An 18,744-nucleotide genomic window follows, 5' to 3' on the forward strand; every position below is an offset into this window, starting at 1 on the left:
ATTAAAAAAAAAAAAGTCATAATCAAGCAAGATAAACAGAAACATCTGTGCATCACGTACTTTGCAAAACAAGCTTTTAATTCCAAACCTACGGTCTATAAAAAGCTGTAGACTACATCTGCACGTGTAACGATATAAGGACTTGGTTAACCATTTAATGCAGCAGCTGGAGCGTTATCCAAGCCCATTGCATACACTCTGATGTGTGATGGCAGATCTGACAGCAAGATTTCCAACTCTTCAACTTCCTTCTCATTTTCCTTTAAAGTCACCTCCTATTATATATTTCCACAACAAGAGTAAACCACAATATATTTCGGGCTGAAAAAAAAAAAAAAAATTACGTGCCATTTTTGACAATCTCTGCCTGAATTAATACAATAAGGAAATAATGAGCATTAAAATTTTTATCTTTACCACTGTTTTGTATTTTCCCAAGAAGACAAACAAACAAATCATTGAAAGCAAACTTGTCTTTTTTCTTTTTATACGATCTCTGATCTTATCTTAAAATATTATAAACACATCAGAAAGAGACTAAACATGCAATAAATGTGGCAGAAATATTACAACACAATCTTTGATAAGAGGCTGTGAGGGAAAATAATCAGTCTGAATGATGGCGCAGATGCAGCTGGAAACAGTCATATTGAAATATTCAGACCATGGTCAGAGATGGTTGTGGAAAATAACAGAGGAAAAAGAAGCTACAGTGTGATGAGCTCCTCGGCTCCTGAAGCTCCACGCTCAGCTCACTTTGCTGCCTCAGTTCTGTTTCATTATGGCTTTAAGTATTGAAACAAATTCACCAATAGAGCTTTGGATTTAAGGGCTCACAACATATTAAAAGGGGGGAATAATTATATATCTATATATATCTATCTATATATCTTTTTTACATTAATTATGTAAACAACAAGTGATTTTTTTTCATTTTCAGTTCCAATAAGAACTGAGAGGAGTACGTACAACGCACTTCAACAATCTACTCTATGTCAATTAACCCTACAATTGCACGATGAAATACATTTCAGATTGGTCCTTAAGTGAAAAAATAAGTATTTCATTAAGAAAATAGCAACAAAATGTCCCTAGCAAATGGCAAAAATGATAACAATATAGCAAACAAAGAATTGCACTTGCACTCAAGAAGCTTGTAAAACACATTTTCTCCCTACGCAAGCAGAGATAAAGCTCTATAAATCTGTGGATTTGGCCCCTGGAGATAACACGCTGCAGATGAAGCAGTCATCATGACCTTTGCGGATCCAACAACTCCGAGATCTGGCCGAGACACAGGCGTTTATCTACCGATCGTGAATCTCAAACAAACTGTGCAAATTATTCAGTGAGATAGAAGCAAAAACAAAGAAAGGAAGCAGAAAACGACAGCTGGAATACTGCAAAGTCAAATCTGGCTTCGTGTAGCGGGCAGTACTCGTTGCTCTTTTTGAAGGCTAGCATATTGCAGGTCCTGTAACTATGCTACACATGCTCCACTGTATTTATGTTACAGACAAGATGTAGGCTATGGTATAACTCAAGTTATATTCTCTAAATGTCCCAGGTCGAAAAAATATCCCTTTTCTCCCTTTTATTTTACACAAATTGCACCCTGAGATTTGATGAAACAAAATGTCCTTCAAAAGGTTTAAGTTGAGTCCACAACAGTCCACTAGCTCATATGTTACATTTTCAATACAATGCTCATAAATACAATAATCAAACGACTATTGAGCTGACATTTACATATAAAATGCTGCACCTGTACTAAAGCGTAACATCCTACGTTTACAGTAAGACGGACATGAGCGGTACATCTACATAACTCAGCACTGTGAAGATCACACACAGCACATTACCTAGACACAACTTCAGGAGGAGTACACAAGTGGTCTCTGCAGCAGCACGGTGACCTCAAACTAATTTCAAGTATGACAGAGTTGAAGTCGTGCTATAATATAGTTAGTGTGTGGGCTGCTGTTGTAGGGACTAGACGAGATGAGTGTGCTGTGGTGGCACGGCATTCTTGCATGTTATTGCAAATGCATCAGACCATAATTGAATCTTCTATGCTCTCGATCAAACACAACACCACAGCCTGTCCTCGCTGTGCTGTGCTACCGATTATTCTGCTCCTGCGTCCACTGGGAAAAGCTGGTGTTTCTCACAGTAAGCTGACATTTCACAGGACACACTCACCGAGAGACATTGAAGTTACGGGACGCTTCGGCATTCGCAGAAGTTTTCACTTTACAGCAGTGACTAGTCGCCTGAAAGATAAAACGTATGGAGGCAGGCGTCCCGAGGGACTCTCAGTCACCTTGTCTAAGTCGTTGGTTATGGAGGTTAACTTCAGCATGACATCAGGGACGGCGGGAAGGACAAACTTGTCTGTCATGTTTCTGAATACAGAACGTCCCTTAGACAATATAAAACTATAGTTTCTGTGCTCCATGGTTAAGGGAGGGGGGAAACCACAGTTAAAAGCTGATGAATCTGAGGCTACATGAGAGAATGGATTTCATCAGTGAGGCTGAAAATGCATAATCATATTGGAGGAACAGCAGCACTGAAGGTGTCGTTCAGTGGACTCTTACAGCAGTGTTTCGAACGTCTTAACACACACACACGCGCCCGCGCACTCACACACACTGCATTGCAATTTTTCAAGTCTGATGTCTCCTCTTCATTTCTGACACCACTACATCAGCGATCTCACTTCCTGCCTCACCGAAACTCACTACGCTGTCCGAGAGAAATGAAAATTCATGATGACCTCTGGGTTTGTGTCAGAAGTGAAGTATCAGTTCTCACGTTGTCTCCTTCCCTTCACTTATTCGCCTTCAGCTTCAGCTGGGCAGCCTTGGCCTGCCCCAGTTTGGCGTGAACGTCGAGAGGTCTTTCGAAGAAGTTGACTATGGCCGGTTCGTTCAGCAGAGAGGCCAGGACCTGCTCGAACGAGAACGACCACTCCACCTCTGTGGGTGTGTGCTCGGCCCCGCCCGCGTCCTGGCTGTTGTGGGGGCTGGAGGTGTCGGAGCTCTCCGGGGTGCTGGCGGCTTCCTCGGTCGAAGACTCCTCCGCAGAAGCAGAGGCGCTGGTGGGCTTCGCGGCCTCCGGCGGGCTGCTCGGCTCCTGCAGCCTCCGTCCCACCTCCTCCATCCTCAGCAGCAGGCTGGTCACATGGGCCACGGCTCGATACAGAGTCTCCTCCTCTGGATCGCCATGAAAGATGTTGTACAGGGTCTTGGAGAACTGGATGAACTGAGTCTGAGGTAAAGAAAAAATTTATATGTTGTACAACATCAGATCATATAAAAGAGAAAATGTGAATTTTATCTTTTCTGTGCACTTAATTAATTACCTGATTAATACGGGGTAGGTCTTTGATCGTCTCCTCCTTCTTAAGTATTTCATTTTGCCATTGTTTCAGGTAGGCCTGCAGGTCCACCTTTCCTCTACCTGTCAATTTCACACACCCTGCATTATTACACCAAGCTAAGCCAGTACAATATTGCTGTTGTTTCTCATACATCTACTGTAGGTCAGGGGGTTCCCAAACTTTTCAGCCGGCGACACCCAGAATAGCGTTGCCATAGACTGGCAACCCCCACTATCCCGCACAGAGCACACGCACCAATTGACGTATCCAAACATGGGCGTAACGACTACACAAGGATATGATTTCATATAGCTATTTACTTTAGAAGAATATCTCAGTCAACATAATATCCATAAAACCGTAGTACTAAGTAAACATGTGAACACTGTTGCTGTGCAAATTTACATTTTGAGAATTACTACAGTATGTTTCAGTGTTTATCTCTGCTAATGAGATGGTTTAATTTTGGAGATGGCCACTTGGAGATCAACTATGTTTAGATGCGGTCTGTAAACGTCTAAAGATACATTTATTTGCATGGTTTTATTTTAAATTTTAACTACTACTTCTATCTTTTTTTACAATTACAGCTAAAATGTGGTATTTATAATAATTTTCAAACTTATTTAATTTCTCCAACTCATCTCGCGACCCCACTCTCTGTGCCTCGTGACCCCCACTTTGGGAACCCCTGATCTAGGTGTAATATTACCTCTTTCGGGGCTTTTCCTGATCACACCATCTTCTGGAAGATCGAATGCTGTAAATTATGGCATGCAAACAAACTGTTTAATGAAAAACCCTCCAGAAGAATCGATGCAGTCAAAAGCAGAATTATCACAGAATTTAGGCAGAAAAGCAGGAAAAAGTGAAAATTGAGTTTTAAGGGGAAAGAAAGAGTAAAGAGTCTAACCAGTGAGTCTACTCAAGTGAGAAGAGTCTTCAGTCACCGGAACAAAGTGCTGGATTCTTTGTTCCTTTAAGTGCAAAGGACTACCTGTAAAAGCTGGAAGATACTGTTTGTGAGCGAACTGAGACGAAAGACAGAGAGACAGGAGTGACAGAGGATCCACATGAGCACTGTAGATTCAATTAGTTAGAGAATTTGATTAAAGAAAACATAGATGTGCATATACAGCGTGTTATCTGTGTATTAGATACAGTCTAAAGCAATCTCATCTACCAGAGTGAAGATTATAATGTGAAGCTTTTAGAGTTATACAGCAGTTAGTGGACGATGCAGTGCATGTAAGTGTGTTTCTACTCATTTAAATGGATTAGAGCTATTTCACTGGTGACTCATTGCTAAGTACACTATTACTGTATGTGTATGAAGACATATCAATATATACATTTGATGTGGAAACAATTCAGTATCGGTTTTTCTTTTATCACTTTAATTTTTCACTGTATAACACATCTATACTACAACCACCCCCATTCCCACTGACTGTGTGTGTGTGTGTGTGTGTGTGTGTGTGCAATGCAAGCATGCATATTAGTTTTCATGCCTGGATTAAACAATACCCTCACAAGCCAGCAGTGTCATTATATTTGCCTGATAGCTCCGTGTTGCTTTAGCAGCTGTGTTGGTTATTCATTGGTTGTCATATCTCTCGGTGATACTCTGGGACCCAACATGATAAACTTGTCCTGACTGTGGTTGACTTTTCCTCTATTGCCTAAAATTTCTATCCAAAATTGAAACTCATATTCAAAATCCAAAGTGCAGATGAACATGAACTTTCCTGAATACTATGAAATCTCCATATTTAACATTTGCTCGCATCAGTACACCAAATTTACCCCTTTCCCCAGCGCAAGTCATTTATCTCATGCACGAGATAATCATGTTTAACGCACCAGAATTACTTATTCCAAACTTCTGGTTGAACGGTCATGTCGCTCCAGAAACTCCCTCCCCCACACCTCTTTTCCTGCAACTTTCCAAAACCACCAATCTGACATTTGCACCCACTTCACACCACGATTGGCCAGATGTGCAAAGCCGGGAAAGAAGCCAAAAGATTTAACCTCCTCTTCTAGTGCCCACACAACTATTCATGACACATCTGTACAGCTGTGTCCAACACTATCAACGTCGTCCTGGAGAAACTGCCTGAAAATATTAACAGTTTTTAATTCTACTGCATCCCCACATGACACCCAGCTTTTCCATCCACACACTTTTGAAAAACCTCCTGGCATGTTCAGCAACATAGTGATGTTCGATACCACAAATTTCCTTTCCGATCCGATACTGAGTAAAATTCAGGCTGGTATCGGCGATACCGATCCGATACCGATACTTTGTGCAAATGCATCTAATGGGCCTGGTAAATCTAATAAAATAAAATAAAAAAAAGTAGTGTATTTCAAGTCATAGCTTCCTAAGGATACAAGACTTCAGAGTAACGTATTTATTTTAAACTCTGTACTATAACTATATTGAGGTAGTGGCCTCGTTAAGAATATTGCCGAAAAAAGTGTTTGAAACACTAAAAAAAGAACATCAGTAAAATAATAAAACCATTAATTAAATAACAAAATCATAAACAAACATTTTTTTTTTAAATTCAGGCATTTATAATATTATTCATAATTTTCCCACAGATATTACAGACTTCGTCTTCACTGTTTGTGGCACTGAAATAGCTCCACACCTGACACCTTTCCGCTCCGCCATCGACTCTACACAGAGCATGCCGCTGTGCTCAAGCGTTACGCACTTAGGTGGAAGAAAAAGTAGTTCCTAGCCTACCAACCGCGTGTCATTTAGACCAGATCTGAATAGTTTAGTTACTTTCCACTGTGTTCCTGTTAATGATATGCATAACCACAAATGACTGAAGTATCAAAAGTATCGATATTTTCATTTGAGAATCGATTCTAGAGCACACAGACCTGGTATCGGAAGCATCGATATTTCAGTATTGATCTGCACATCACTAATCCAACATTTTGCGGGTGCGTGTGGGGGATGCACACGCTGCAGCCTTTAGCAGAGCTGTAGCTTAAAGGGATACTCCACCCAAAATCAATAATTCACCAATTTTCTACTCACCGTCATGCCAAGGAAGGGTTTGGAGGACTTTTGGAGTCATTAAAACGCTTTTGGAGTTCCAGGGGGCGTCAGACTGGCAACAGATTTTCATATAACGGTGGCGGACAGAGTTCACTTTTGAATCATCCAAAACACACACTATGAAACGTCCAAATACCTCCATACTGCTCGTCCATACTGACCCAAGTGTCCTGAAGCTGCAACATGAAAAAGTTGTTTGGAAAAAAATAATTTGATCTCTGTTTCTAGCCTTGTTGTAGCAGTAGCTCCCAGTGGCTCTGTTGATGTTTGTGCGCATGCTGCGAGATTTGCTGTAAGATGTTCGTTTGTTGTTGTAAACCATTGGATGTAAACACGGAGGAACATATTGCAGCAAATTTCGCACAGCCACTGGGCGCTACTACTACAACAAGGCTAAAAACAGAGATCAAATTATTTTTTTCCTAACAACTTTTTCATGTGGCGGCTTCAGGACACTTGGGTCAGTACAAACGAGCAGTATGGAGGTATCTAGATGATTCATCGTGTGTGTTCTGGACAATTCAAAAGTGAACTCTATCCGCTGCCATTATATGAAAATCCGTTGCCAGCCGGACCCCCCCCCCTGGAACTCCTAAAGCGTTTTGATAACTCTGAAAGTTCTCCAAACCCTTCCTTGGCATGACAGTGAGTAGAAAATCTGTGAATTATCGATTTTGGGTGAAGTATCCCTTTAAAGTTGAAGGTACAACAGGATATGCTGTGGTCCCTTCTCCCTATAACCACATCAGGACAGATGTGATGTCACTTCAGACCTCCGTTCTCTCCCACTGAAGCTGAGGAGTGAATCCAGCTGCTGGCCTGTGTGTTTGGGGGTGAGGCCCTCTGCTCTAAAAAGCCCATGATTTCATTTCTTTCATCGGCGCAGCGTTTGGCCCGGGTCCAGCGCCTCCGCTTACACAATCATAGACTTTGATGTGGGCTCACACTGAGTCTATGAGTGCTCAGGGCCATCCGACTGTGAAATCAGCAATGTGTGTGAGGGCTCCTGTTTAAATCATCATCAGCCACATAACTCTGCACATGTTTTCCGGCAAAAAAAACATAAAAACTTAACATGGAAAAAGTCAGAAAAGATGGCACTTTACTTTGAATCATGAGCCAACTTCGCTCACCAGCAGTGTTCACACTTCGATGTTTGTCTCCCGCTGGCAGGATTTTGACCTCTAAACAGTAAATTTTGGTGAAACCGTGGGTTCAAGGCGGCAAAAATCCAGTTTTAGAGCGGAGGCGCTGGAGGTCGGCGTCTACCATCTTGTTTGGACTGTGACACCCACATGGGACCTGTCCTTGGTGCTGAAGCGATGTGCACTCTCCATGAGACATAAAACAAGCTTTTCTGCTTGGTGTTCACTGGCTCGGTGCATCGCAAACGGTGACTCAGTACCACTCAGCTGCTGCTACGCTGTCAGTTGTAATTTGAGCAGCTCTCTCACATCACTGATCCTCAGTGAGAGAATATAGCCCACTGCAAAATGCCCTCGCAGCTCCTTACAGCCGTCGTTGCCATGGCAAAGATCTCTCGCCCAGCGTGGACTATTCTTACCACTGCCCTGAAGCACGCACGGTCACATCACGCAGACAAGAGATGCATATTCAAGGACAGTTTCTCCCCTCCCGGCAAAGTGTTGGCTCAACAAATGCCGAGTTATGGGCGGGATTTCTAAAATGACAACTCATACATCTCCACGCTCCGTAGAAAAGCAGCGACTGATGTCACTGTGTCTGACCTTGTGCTTTACTGTAGGCTGCTTCTGTGCGTCTGTGTTATTGCTCTCATGTGACGGTGTTAGCTCGAATCTAGGGACTGTAAAGAATCCTGTATGAAAACATTTGTGCTCTTGAACTTTGACCCTGCAAGGGTTTACCGCCACTGTTGATATGCCGTGAAGAAAATGGGTCAGAGGGTGAAGCTGAAGATAAACACTTCAACGTTGTTGTTTACAAGAGACAGATGCCACTGAGGCAGTGGGTTAGGGGTCAACGTTACTGGTTATGATTGCTGAAAATATTTTTAAGCAGTAAATTTAGATTTGCTGCTGCTGATGGGTTCATCCACTGTTCATCATCACTCACCTGGCGGCAGGTGCAGCTTGAAGAGGAATTTCAGCTTGTTTGTGAAGGATCCACAGTACAAAGTATCTGCAGAAGATGGAGAAGAAATGTGAAGTTACATCAGCAGAAATACTGAGGTTAACAGCTGCTTTATACTGCATTCACATGCAAACCGGCAGACGACAAACTGGATGTCATTTTAGTGGATGGAAGGATGGTAAAGATGGCAATGGTAAATGGTAATGCCATCCAAAGTTAAAATATTTTAACTTTTTACCGTCCACCGCCACAGAATTCACAATGAGATGTGAGGTCTTGAAGAGATTTTAACATAACTTTCAGTTTGAGGATTTTAGCGCCATATATGCATAGCTATGATAATAACATTAAACAATACGAAAGAATTTCGTATCGTATCGTTTTGCCGTTGCGGCGTTCTGTCAGACTGCTTGTTTGTTTTTCCCGTTCCATCCCGTGGCTATAGTCCATCTGCTGTCTGCCGGACTGAAGTGAACGCAGCATTATTCGGGAGCAGGAAACGACTGAACTCACCGAGAGCGCTGCAGAACTCCTTAAAGTTGATGAGGCCGTCCTGGTTCTCGTCTATCAGGCGGAAGACCCAGAGGGAGAGGGTGCTCTTGGTGCCGCAGAAACCCCACGGCTCCAGGAGGGCGAAGAGCAGGCTGAACTGCTGGAAACCCAACTGGTACTGCTCCAAATAGGCCAGACTGGGGTCGTGATGGAGAAGAATTGGACTCTGCATTGTCCAGTAGCAGCTCAGGAAATGTTGCCTCTGAACAAAGAACACAAATATGATTTGATTTTTTCATTAGCGGCACTGCCGTTTCAGCATGACACTATTTTATGTTTTCTTTTTTTTTAACTTCCTTTTCATTGATTTTTTTCAGTGAAAAACAAAACAAAACAAAACACAAACATACAGATACACACACAGAACAAGAACATCAGACAGGGTCATCTACAGCAAAACACAATGGCAGGATTTGTTCAAAACAAAGGGCTGACAACACTATTTTATGTTTTTACTCACTTTGAACAAATAATAAAGCTCATCCAGATGGGAGGCATTTAATCTGACATCTTGGGAAACCACCCGAATCTGAAAACAAGATTTTACATGAATCCTTAAAGTGACAGTAAAAGTGAAATTACACTAATTATACTATAAAATCAACGGTCGGTCACTTACAACATTTTGTTTGGTCGTATCCTCCAGCGTCTGGATCACGTAGAGTTTGTTTCTCTTCCGTGAGCTCTCCACTTCCTCTGAGCGGATGTTTCCATATTTCTGGAAACAAACAGAGTCAAATAAACCACCACACTAAAATCACTGACTGAGACTGACATTAAAAGTATCTCACAATACCTCGTAGGCCTCTCGGATCAGTTCACTGATGTCTACATTCATGTGCGATGCTTTATCATTATTGCCCACTGAAGCTTGCTGCACCGTTGGAGGCAGTGGACTGTCTTTGTTTGTCACGCTGTCAAAGAATCTAAAAAAAAACAACAAAAAATAAAGGGGCATAAGTTTACAAAGCGATACTGTTTAAAATACAACGATCCTGCTCTGTTTGTGTTCACACGGACTTGTTGAGGATGGTTACGGCCTCTGCGTCGTCATGGCAGCTGATCAGAGCCTCCATGTTGTAGTCCAGCACAGCCAGGCCGAGCTGCAGGATTGCTTTTATGCCGTCGTAGAAAAAACAGTCCACCACGTTCACGGCGCTCTCTATGGGCAGGACGCTGATGAAGAGAGTGAGGAACCAGGACAAAGACACGGACGAGAAGAAACTCAGGTCCGTCATGTGCTCCACCAACTGGGGGAGGTTTTCTCGAATCAGATCCTCGAACACCGCCTGGTCGACCAAAGCACCTGGAGAGAGACGAGCAGCATTTGAGAGAAGAAGTGAAGTCCCTCAAATGTTTATGTGTGGCAGAAACGGTGTCAGAGTGTAGATCCTCTGCTTCCCCTTCTCACCAATGATTCGACGGTTGAAGTAATCTGGCAGCATCCTCTCACAGACGGCCACTAGGAGCCAGAAAGCCTCCTCTTCTTTAGCGTAGAGCAGGAGAACCGAGGTGAGGATGTTCATGGCCTGGACAAGAGAGAGGAGAGAGGACACGCTTTACAAAAAACAGACCATATCATTTCCAAGTATGAAATTAAAGGTATAGTTCAACATTTTGGCAAATTGGCCCATTGCCATAATCCCTATAGTCATAGCAGTAGGTTCGTTACCTTTAATTGTCGGTGCAAGCTATTTTTAGAACGGCGGAGCAGAGCCGCGAGCTGCTCAGAGCTACGCTACGGAGGCTAATGGGATTTCTTGGTTTCCCTCATCAAACTCATCAATACACAATCCAACAACTACAAAACGCTCTGGAGGACAAGTTGTGACCTGCACATTCACCACGCTATGAGATAATAACAGAACATTATGAGATGGAGTTGTTTTCGAGGCAAATGCAGAGACTGCTTGCTGAAAAACTGCCCCTGAAGGCAACGCGCATCAGCGGTTTTGCATGAATTTGCCTCTAAAACAATTCTGTCTGGTAACGTTCCGTTATTATCTCATATCATGGTGAATGTGCAGGTCACAACTTGTCCACAACAGCGTTCTGGAGTTGTTGGATTGTGTATTTGATGAATTTGATGAGGGAAACCAAGAAATCCCATTAGCCTCCGTAGCGTAGCTCTGAGCAGCTTGTGGCTCTGCTCGGCCGTTCTAAAAATAGCTTGCACCGACAATTAAAGGTAACGAACCTACTGCTATGACTATAGGGATTATGGCAATGGGCCAATTTGCCAAGATGTTGAACTATCCCTTTAACTGTGAAGACGATGCCAATATACAGGCATGTGTCTACCATCAACATTTTCAGTGCCTTTTTGGAAATATTTTAAATGTTTTTTGAACCCTAAAGCCATTTTTCTTTTTAAAGCGCTCACTAAAAAGTCACAAACTGACTCGGTCACAGTCACCCCAACCATCACCTCAACTATTATTCTTAAAAATAGCAAAAACAGAGACTATCACATAAATTACCAACACAAAAGGAAGAAAATAAATCAAGTATAATTATGAGGTCATGGTTTCCTGGTGATTTTCTGCATATTTTTCATACTATTTTATTCTGCAGTGGTAACAAACCTCTTGGAGAGCAACAGTACTTGGCTGAACCTTGAGGAACTGTCAATCTGGACTTTCCTGCCTGTTGACAACAAGCCTGTAGAAATCAAAATACCTGGCAGTATCCGATTTTTGGGTTCCTGTAGGCGTAGGCAGTGAGGACTCTGCGCAGAGCCGAGATTCCTGTGTCACTCTGAAATGCAGGGTGCTCTGGCAGAGAGCGGTGCAAGTCTCTTTCAATCTCGTCCGTAGCCAAAGTGCTTGTGCCCAGAGACTGTTCAACCAGCTCAGTGTAATAGCCGGGGTGAGTGGCCATGTCGTTCACCGCTCCTACAGGGACAAAAACCACAGTCCGTCCAAATACAGCTGCTGCACCGATCCCACACCACCATTTTTTACTGGATTATTTATGTTGAGTGTGCACTTGAGTACATAACTCTTTTCGATCATGCCTTGCTTCGTAAACAAATCACTGACACTGTGTATCATTGACTGTGGCCGACTTAATATTTGATGTGGAAATACCTGAAAAAAGCATCCACAGCTCTCCCCTCAAGGCCTCTGGGACACCGCGAACTATCAAGTCTCGCGTCTTCCTGGTGAAAAACATACTCGTGCCGCGTCCATATTCAGAGAAATGGATGTTCCAGGACTGCTCCTTCATCTTCTCTTTAAGCTGTCAAACACACATTTACAGCACCGTTACTGTAGAGGCCGCATCTTTATTTATGTCCACCCCTGAATTTGACCGGACACCCACCTGCACACCTCCGTCCTGCAGTGCACGGATGAATACTGGAGCATTACAGTTACAGTAGGTGAATGTGTGTGTTTTTCCACAGACTTGATTCGAACAGAAGTGTGGTATTTACCATTTTGGGGTCAAGGTTTTCAACATCCTGGGGGTGGAAAACAGTCATGAGCGCCTCGGTGCTGACGGCCTTGCTGCTGTCTTTCTGCCCCACCATCAGAGTTACATCATCTGGATTGTCCTCGAAGTGGTTGATGAGCGACTGGCATTCACCTCGTATGGCCTTGGAGATAAAGACAAATCCCCTTTTTCACTGCCAGAAGCCACTTCAAAGAGCAAGATGGCTCCAGTAAACCTGCAGTTAAAACGTGTTACCTCTGATGAAGCAGAGTGCTGAGGGCTGGCACTAATGCCACACCGGCTGCGGATGGTGTTGGCCAGCCGCTGGTAGTCCCGCACCTCGGAGAAACGCAGCGCCCTCTTGCCACGCACACACACTGTTAAAGCCCTGCTGCCAGAGTCTGGCTTCTCGACGTTAACGACCTGGAAGAAAGCAAGCGTTGGCAGAGTTTTGTGCTGAGGCCGTGCGTAATCTGAAGTGTTTTTATCGATCAAGTGTTTCGTAGTGTAACTTCACCTCTCGCATTGGAATGATGACATGGCATTGGCTGCCGTCCTGACTGGCAAAACACAGGTAGGTCTCGGACAGACAGATTTTGCCCAGTGTGTTAAAGTGACTGAAGGGAACCCACAGGAAGCTCTCGTGCACCTCCAACAGGTTTTCCTCTTTGGGGAGCCGGAAAAACATCCGAAACTGTGCGCTCTTCGCGTGAGCTTCCAGGCCTCTGAGGGTAGAGTAAAGAAGATGATAATTTCATGAGAAGAACATCACATTTAAGTTGGTTAGTTCCAGATAAACGGGAGGTTAGGGGGGCGAGTCCAAGTAATTTGACATATTTGAGCATTTTATTTTATTTTTTAAATGTAACGTAATAGTTACCTTTCCTGGTAATTAGTTACTTTTATAATGTAGTAATTCAGTTATTGACAGTTACCTTTTGGGGAAGGTAACTAGTAACTATAACTAATTACTTCATAAAGGTAACGTGTCCAACACTGCTCAAGAGCCACATGAAAGGCATATTTCCAGTGCTTAAAAAGCTGGAATATGTAGAATCAACTACATAACCTACACAACACTTCAGGCAGGTTAAAGCAAACATAAATGCTGTTTGACTCAGGTCAGACTTCATGTTTCGCCTCTGGTTCTTCCAGTTGGCAGCCTAACAGGATCATGTGAAGCTGCTCAATGTAGCAGACGGGCTGTACCTCTTGGTGATTTGCAGGGGGTCAGAGAGCGCCGGCTCCTTCTGGAAGGCCTCTTTGTCAAAAAGGCGCTTGATAGAGTAGTCGGCCAGTTGTTCCATGATAACGAAGGTTTCATTAAGGTGCAGCAGCATGGAGAAGTAGTGATCCTCCCCGTGAGCCAAGACATGGATACTCTCAGTCAGAATAACGTTAGAGGTTTTCTCCAGCCTCCAGATCTCGTCCCAGGAGATGACCAGTTTCACTGAGGAGTCATAACAATAAATGGAAATCAAGTCAATGATAAAGACTCACAGATGCAGGCACAGTGACAGAGAACAAACTGGTAGATACGTGTAATTATTAATGTTCAACTCTGTTCAAATTCACATTAATTAAAATATCTTAATGGCGCTATGACAACGCACTGCTAATACCACATAATTAAAAAGGTCACTGTGAGTGTATGGAGCTATTCATTAGCCACACTGTTTTTAGTCTGCCTGGACCATAAGCTCCACTAAATAATGGCTTTTTCACAATCATGACAGCTGTCAATACAAAAAGAAATGTTATAATGAAAAACTGTTCCATTAAAAGCCCACCACGCCAAGACAAATGGCAGCGCATACTAATGATATGGCACAGAAATGGCTTACCCTCAGCTCCCAGCAGGTATGAATAGAAGCACAGGAAGTTAGTGCTGAGGTAGAGCCAGCCCTGGCAGGGCACTTTGCCTCTCCAGTAGCTGCATGAGTAATACGTGACCAGCTTTTCCTCCCGCGGCAGCTCAAACCACTTCTCAAACCTCAGAAGTGCTTCGCGGAACTTCTCAGGATCGTCCTCCAGCACCAGGGACGTCTTTCCTTCCTCCGCTATCAGACCCTAACATGTGAAAATACAAGTGTTAATACACTGCTGGTTGAGGTCGAACAACAGAAAAATGCATCATATTCAACAAAACTGCTGTAATAATGGATATTATTATGGGTCTTACTCTAATCTTGCCCTGTACAAAACTGGTGATGTCTTCACTGGAGTCGAATACAGAAAGCGTCCTCATGATGTTCTGCTGCAGCCAATCCCAGTGTTGACAGATCTCCTCTTTGGTGACACCTGACCCGATATCGAAAGTACACAAAACACACAATTAATTCTAATTAATAAGGTGGTGCATGCTTTTATTTTGAAAGGAATATCATATTTGGGCACTAACTTCTTGCCATAAAAGGATGAAAATACAGCGACAACGTACCACATGCTATTGACCAGTATACTTGTGAGTCTGGTGTGTGGTGAAGGATACGGTACGGAGCAACTTTGGATGTGGAGTCCAACACAGTATCCAAGGTTCCCACGAGAAGACCTGAAACATACAGCACACTGACACTTTTAACCAGTCCTGCTACACATGACCTTCAGCTGTCATTAGAAAACAGGAAGACAAATATCGGATTTGTACAGACCAATGATCAATCGCTATGTTTGTTACCTGATCACAGCTGTGTATACTGGAGATTTGAGTGCATCACAGAACATAAACACCTGTCTCTTCACAGTTGCACTGACGGTAGAAATAAAATGACCTCCCTACCCCCACACCTCATCAGGCCCATGTTGGATCCACACAACTAAAATTAGCAATATCTGTTACCTGTACAACTTCTCTCTGACATGCCCTCCATGAATAATTAACAAGGTCGCAGTGAAACCGCTCTCTTGGGCCACTGCATCAGCATTATACTGGGCTGCGTGCTGAACAGGGAGCAGCTCAGCTCTCTCCACTCGCTCTACCGACGAGCAGCCAAAATGGTGAGGACTTAAAAAGGATCACACACACAACAATATCATTCACGTAATTTATGTTCTCATCAGTGTAGAACATCATCCAGCAGAGAAAAGATCCTCTGGCGCGTGAGGCTCTTGTGGAGAAGAGCAGCATGCTTTGTACCATCAGGTAGCATTTAACCACCACTGTCATTAAACCAGCCAGGACATCGGCCCCTTTTGTCTTCAGCTGGAACACCATTCATTATCATTAATTATCTATTACCTCATGGCTGTCACAATGTGGCACGTGGTGAGAGACTGTAAAGCTGTGCAATCAGTGGTCATCAAAGCACTACTTTATACTGTCAGGTGGTTTACAAAGATCAGCCGGGCGGGAATATCATGCACTTAGGTCAACACAACATGTTTTGTCTCAAGGAGAAACTCATTGGGGGTACGGCTGAATTAGAGGACCTAAGGGTGCACTTGGTGATGCATATTGTAAGGGCGAACGCTGCTTTTAAAAACATTTCTAACACCTCAGATAGTTATTTTGAACACATACACCTCTCTCCCATAGCTGGAAGAACATAATTCATGTATTGTCCCTCAGGGCTTATAATAAAAAACAAACACTCAACAGTTAACAATGAAAAATGATCCACATGGAGTAGTGCAAGCCGAAAGATTATTGTCACTTTATTTCATTTAAAAATAGATGATACAAAAATATCATATATTTGATAACAGTATAGGTCTGCTAATAACATTGCTGTTACAATCACATTTAATACTCAGAAAAAATGGAAAAGCTGTTTTCTTGCTCTACAGAAGATCTGTTATAGGGCTGGAATGAGAAGTTGAATAATTAATAAGTTGATTAGCAGAAAATCAATCAACAGCCACTTGATATTTTACATTAATGTAAGAATGACTAATGCTAATGTGATTGTTTTGGCTTCTGAAATGGAAGGACTCTCTTTGTGGCTCTTTTTTTTTTTTTTTTTAAATTCAGTGACATTACGCTTTCAGTTCATTTAATGAAAATGGCTCATTGTAGCAGAGCTATATAACATTTCCTTATTTAGAGTGTGGCAGTTCAACTAAGCCTCAATGTCTCCCACAATGACACTTATTGCCCAGGGAGCAGCCCCCCGACAAATACACTGACATTACAAATTCAAGGGTTTTATTTCCGGCCTCGGGGAGAGAAAGTGCTGCAAATATCCACTGACTGGATGACGAGCTGTGTTGCAGCAAAATAGCCTAACAACACAACAGCAGATGGTGAAGTACTTGCAAAATAAAAGGGTTGGCTACTGTCTATGACTTCTGAATATGGGATGGGTATAAAAATCAATATGATCCTAGATGGTTTTGGATGGGCTTCTTGGGTTGTCAGTGGGGAAGTGAACCGTGGACAGACAGACAGACTGGACTGACTGTCTGAGTTTTCCCATGTGACCTCCTTGTCAACAAACATCACACAAATCAAATAAGTCAGTATGTGGACTGTATGTGCAGTGCACTCACTCCTGCACACAGCTGTTCACTTTGGTCTCAGCTGACTCCTGTAATTTGGACACTTGCTTTCTACCTGTTGCAATGAGGATTTTTTTTTTTTTAATATTTATTTATTTTCCTTCTTCATGTGGACCAGTGGGCAGCAACATAACACAGCAGCAGCAGCACCCGCCCTGTACACGGTGGACAAGCACGTTAGCTAACACGTACACGTAGAGTTAACCCGTTCATAACTTTATTAATTTAAAGTGAGGTTTAGTGAAGCCACAGCAGCACCTGTCCCTCAGAGAGAGAGAAAGAGAGAGGGGCGATAAAACAATTATATTACCCGTTGTTCACGTTAGTTTCCTACCTGTCAGCCCGCCGCCACCTTCTCCGTAGCCCCGTCTCCGCTGCAGCACGAAATACTCGTTATCCTTCTCGGTGACCCATAATTTAAAGGCGTTTTTCAGCAAAATCTCCTCGGGTTTGAGCCACATCGTTCAAATGTTACGGACTTGTCTCTCAAATCCAGCTGTCATGTCACGGTTATCGGTTACGTAGCCCCCCTACATCAAACCCGTGGACGTTTGTTTGTGTGTCCGAATCCCTCCCTTTTCCCACGTCGACAAGAAATGCTGCCGGAGGTGCAAAGGATTGTGGGGGTTGTAGTTTCAGGCGAGGAGGGCGGTCCTAAAGGGTTTATTCTCTGGGATTAGCTGTTTCATGAATGAAATGGTAAAACATTGAATGACTGGTTAAATAATAGATGTTGTGAGTAATAATATTCAATTCACAAGCAAAAATGCTTTTATTTTTTCAGCAGTTATTTTTAAACATTGAAATAGACGTTCATGATTTCTATTCAAAACTTGACTATCCTGTGTTGAGCAACATATAGTCCATATTCAGTATCTTAATCCAGTGTAGCCAATGGAAAGATATTTATGTTGTTTTCTCTTTTTTATTTACATATTTGGTGAGTATGTTTATATTTTGCCTGAAAGAGTATATTATTGAATGGTTTCAATAAACATGTGACATATGATTGTTTGCTCCATATTTAGATTTGTGTGTATGGTGTAGGTTTTGTAATCATCTTTCTCACTGTATCTCTCCTATATTTAACTGTAACTTCCACATTTCTCCACATTGTCTGAGAAATCTCTACCATAGCTGCAGATTAGCTTAGAGGAAACATTACATCCCATTTATCAGTTTACATCGTCAAGGACTCTTGAAAAAAACAAACACTGGACTTCATCCAGTCATGGAAACTGGTTTGACTTGTGAACATTGCCCAGAAGCTTTTAAATGCAATATAAATACTAAAAGTGTCACTTAACAGCTCTCAGACTCCCTAAAATAAATGTGTACTCAGTCACACATTAATGATTTGAGTGACATATAAAGTGAGATGGACCACTACCTTCTTTTACTTATATGATTGGTGATAGTCATTGCTTCGCTGAAAAAACAGGAGCCATGACAGCTGATGCACTTGGGAGGAAATTGCAACACTGATTTTTAACCCCCAACCATAATATAGGTGTATGGCACAGATTCATCTTAATTTTAAACAGAGACTTGAATGCAGTGCAGGAGTTAAAAACTAATATTTTGCCACAAGGGCATTAGTGCAGCGGGGCACTGATGGCTTTAAGGGCCATAAACTGACTCCCAGTTGGTCAGTTGAATAAATGAATGTAAACCTGTA

At 42.6% G+C, this 18,744-nt stretch overlaps 1 protein-coding gene across 2 annotated transcripts; it reads right to left on the bottom strand.

Annotated features, from left to right (window-relative positions):
- Nucleotides 1-891: 891 nt before the first annotated feature.
- Nucleotides 892-17,657, bottom strand: tbc1d8b (TBC1 domain family member 8B). Of its 2 annotated transcripts, XM_085797639.1 has the most exons (21): nt 17,401-17,657; nt 15,010-15,120; nt 14,752-14,870; nt 14,414-14,639; nt 13,779-14,019; nt 13,087-13,294; nt 12,825-12,992; nt 12,571-12,732; nt 12,224-12,374; nt 11,814-12,028; nt 10,546-10,663; nt 10,155-10,440; nt 9,931-10,060; nt 9,754-9,852; nt 9,595-9,663; nt 9,096-9,336; nt 8,565-8,630; nt 4,299-4,391; nt 4,098-4,145; nt 3,368-3,465; nt 938-3,273 (listed from the first exon to the last, which is right to left on the bottom strand). In XM_085797639.1, exons 1-21 carry the CDS (start codon nt 17,525-17,527, stop codon nt 2,833-2,835), a joined length of 3,417 nt encoding a protein of 1,138 aa, XP_085653765.1. In that variant the 5' UTR covers nt 17,528-17,657; the 3' UTR covers nt 938-2,832. The 2 variants fall into 2 exon arrangements, with proteins under 2 accessions (XP_085653766.1, XP_085653765.1); XM_085797640.1 differs by lacking the exon at nt 4,299-4,391 and having other exon boundaries at nt 892-3,273.
- Nucleotides 17,658-18,744: the final 1,087 nt, after the last annotated feature.

This window comes from Trachurus japonicus, chromosome 14 (assembly GCF_045865225.1).
Source record: "Trachurus japonicus isolate A0001 chromosome 14, Traja_1.0".
Lineage (NCBI taxonomy): Eukaryota > Metazoa > Chordata > Actinopteri > Carangiformes > Carangidae > Trachurus > Trachurus japonicus.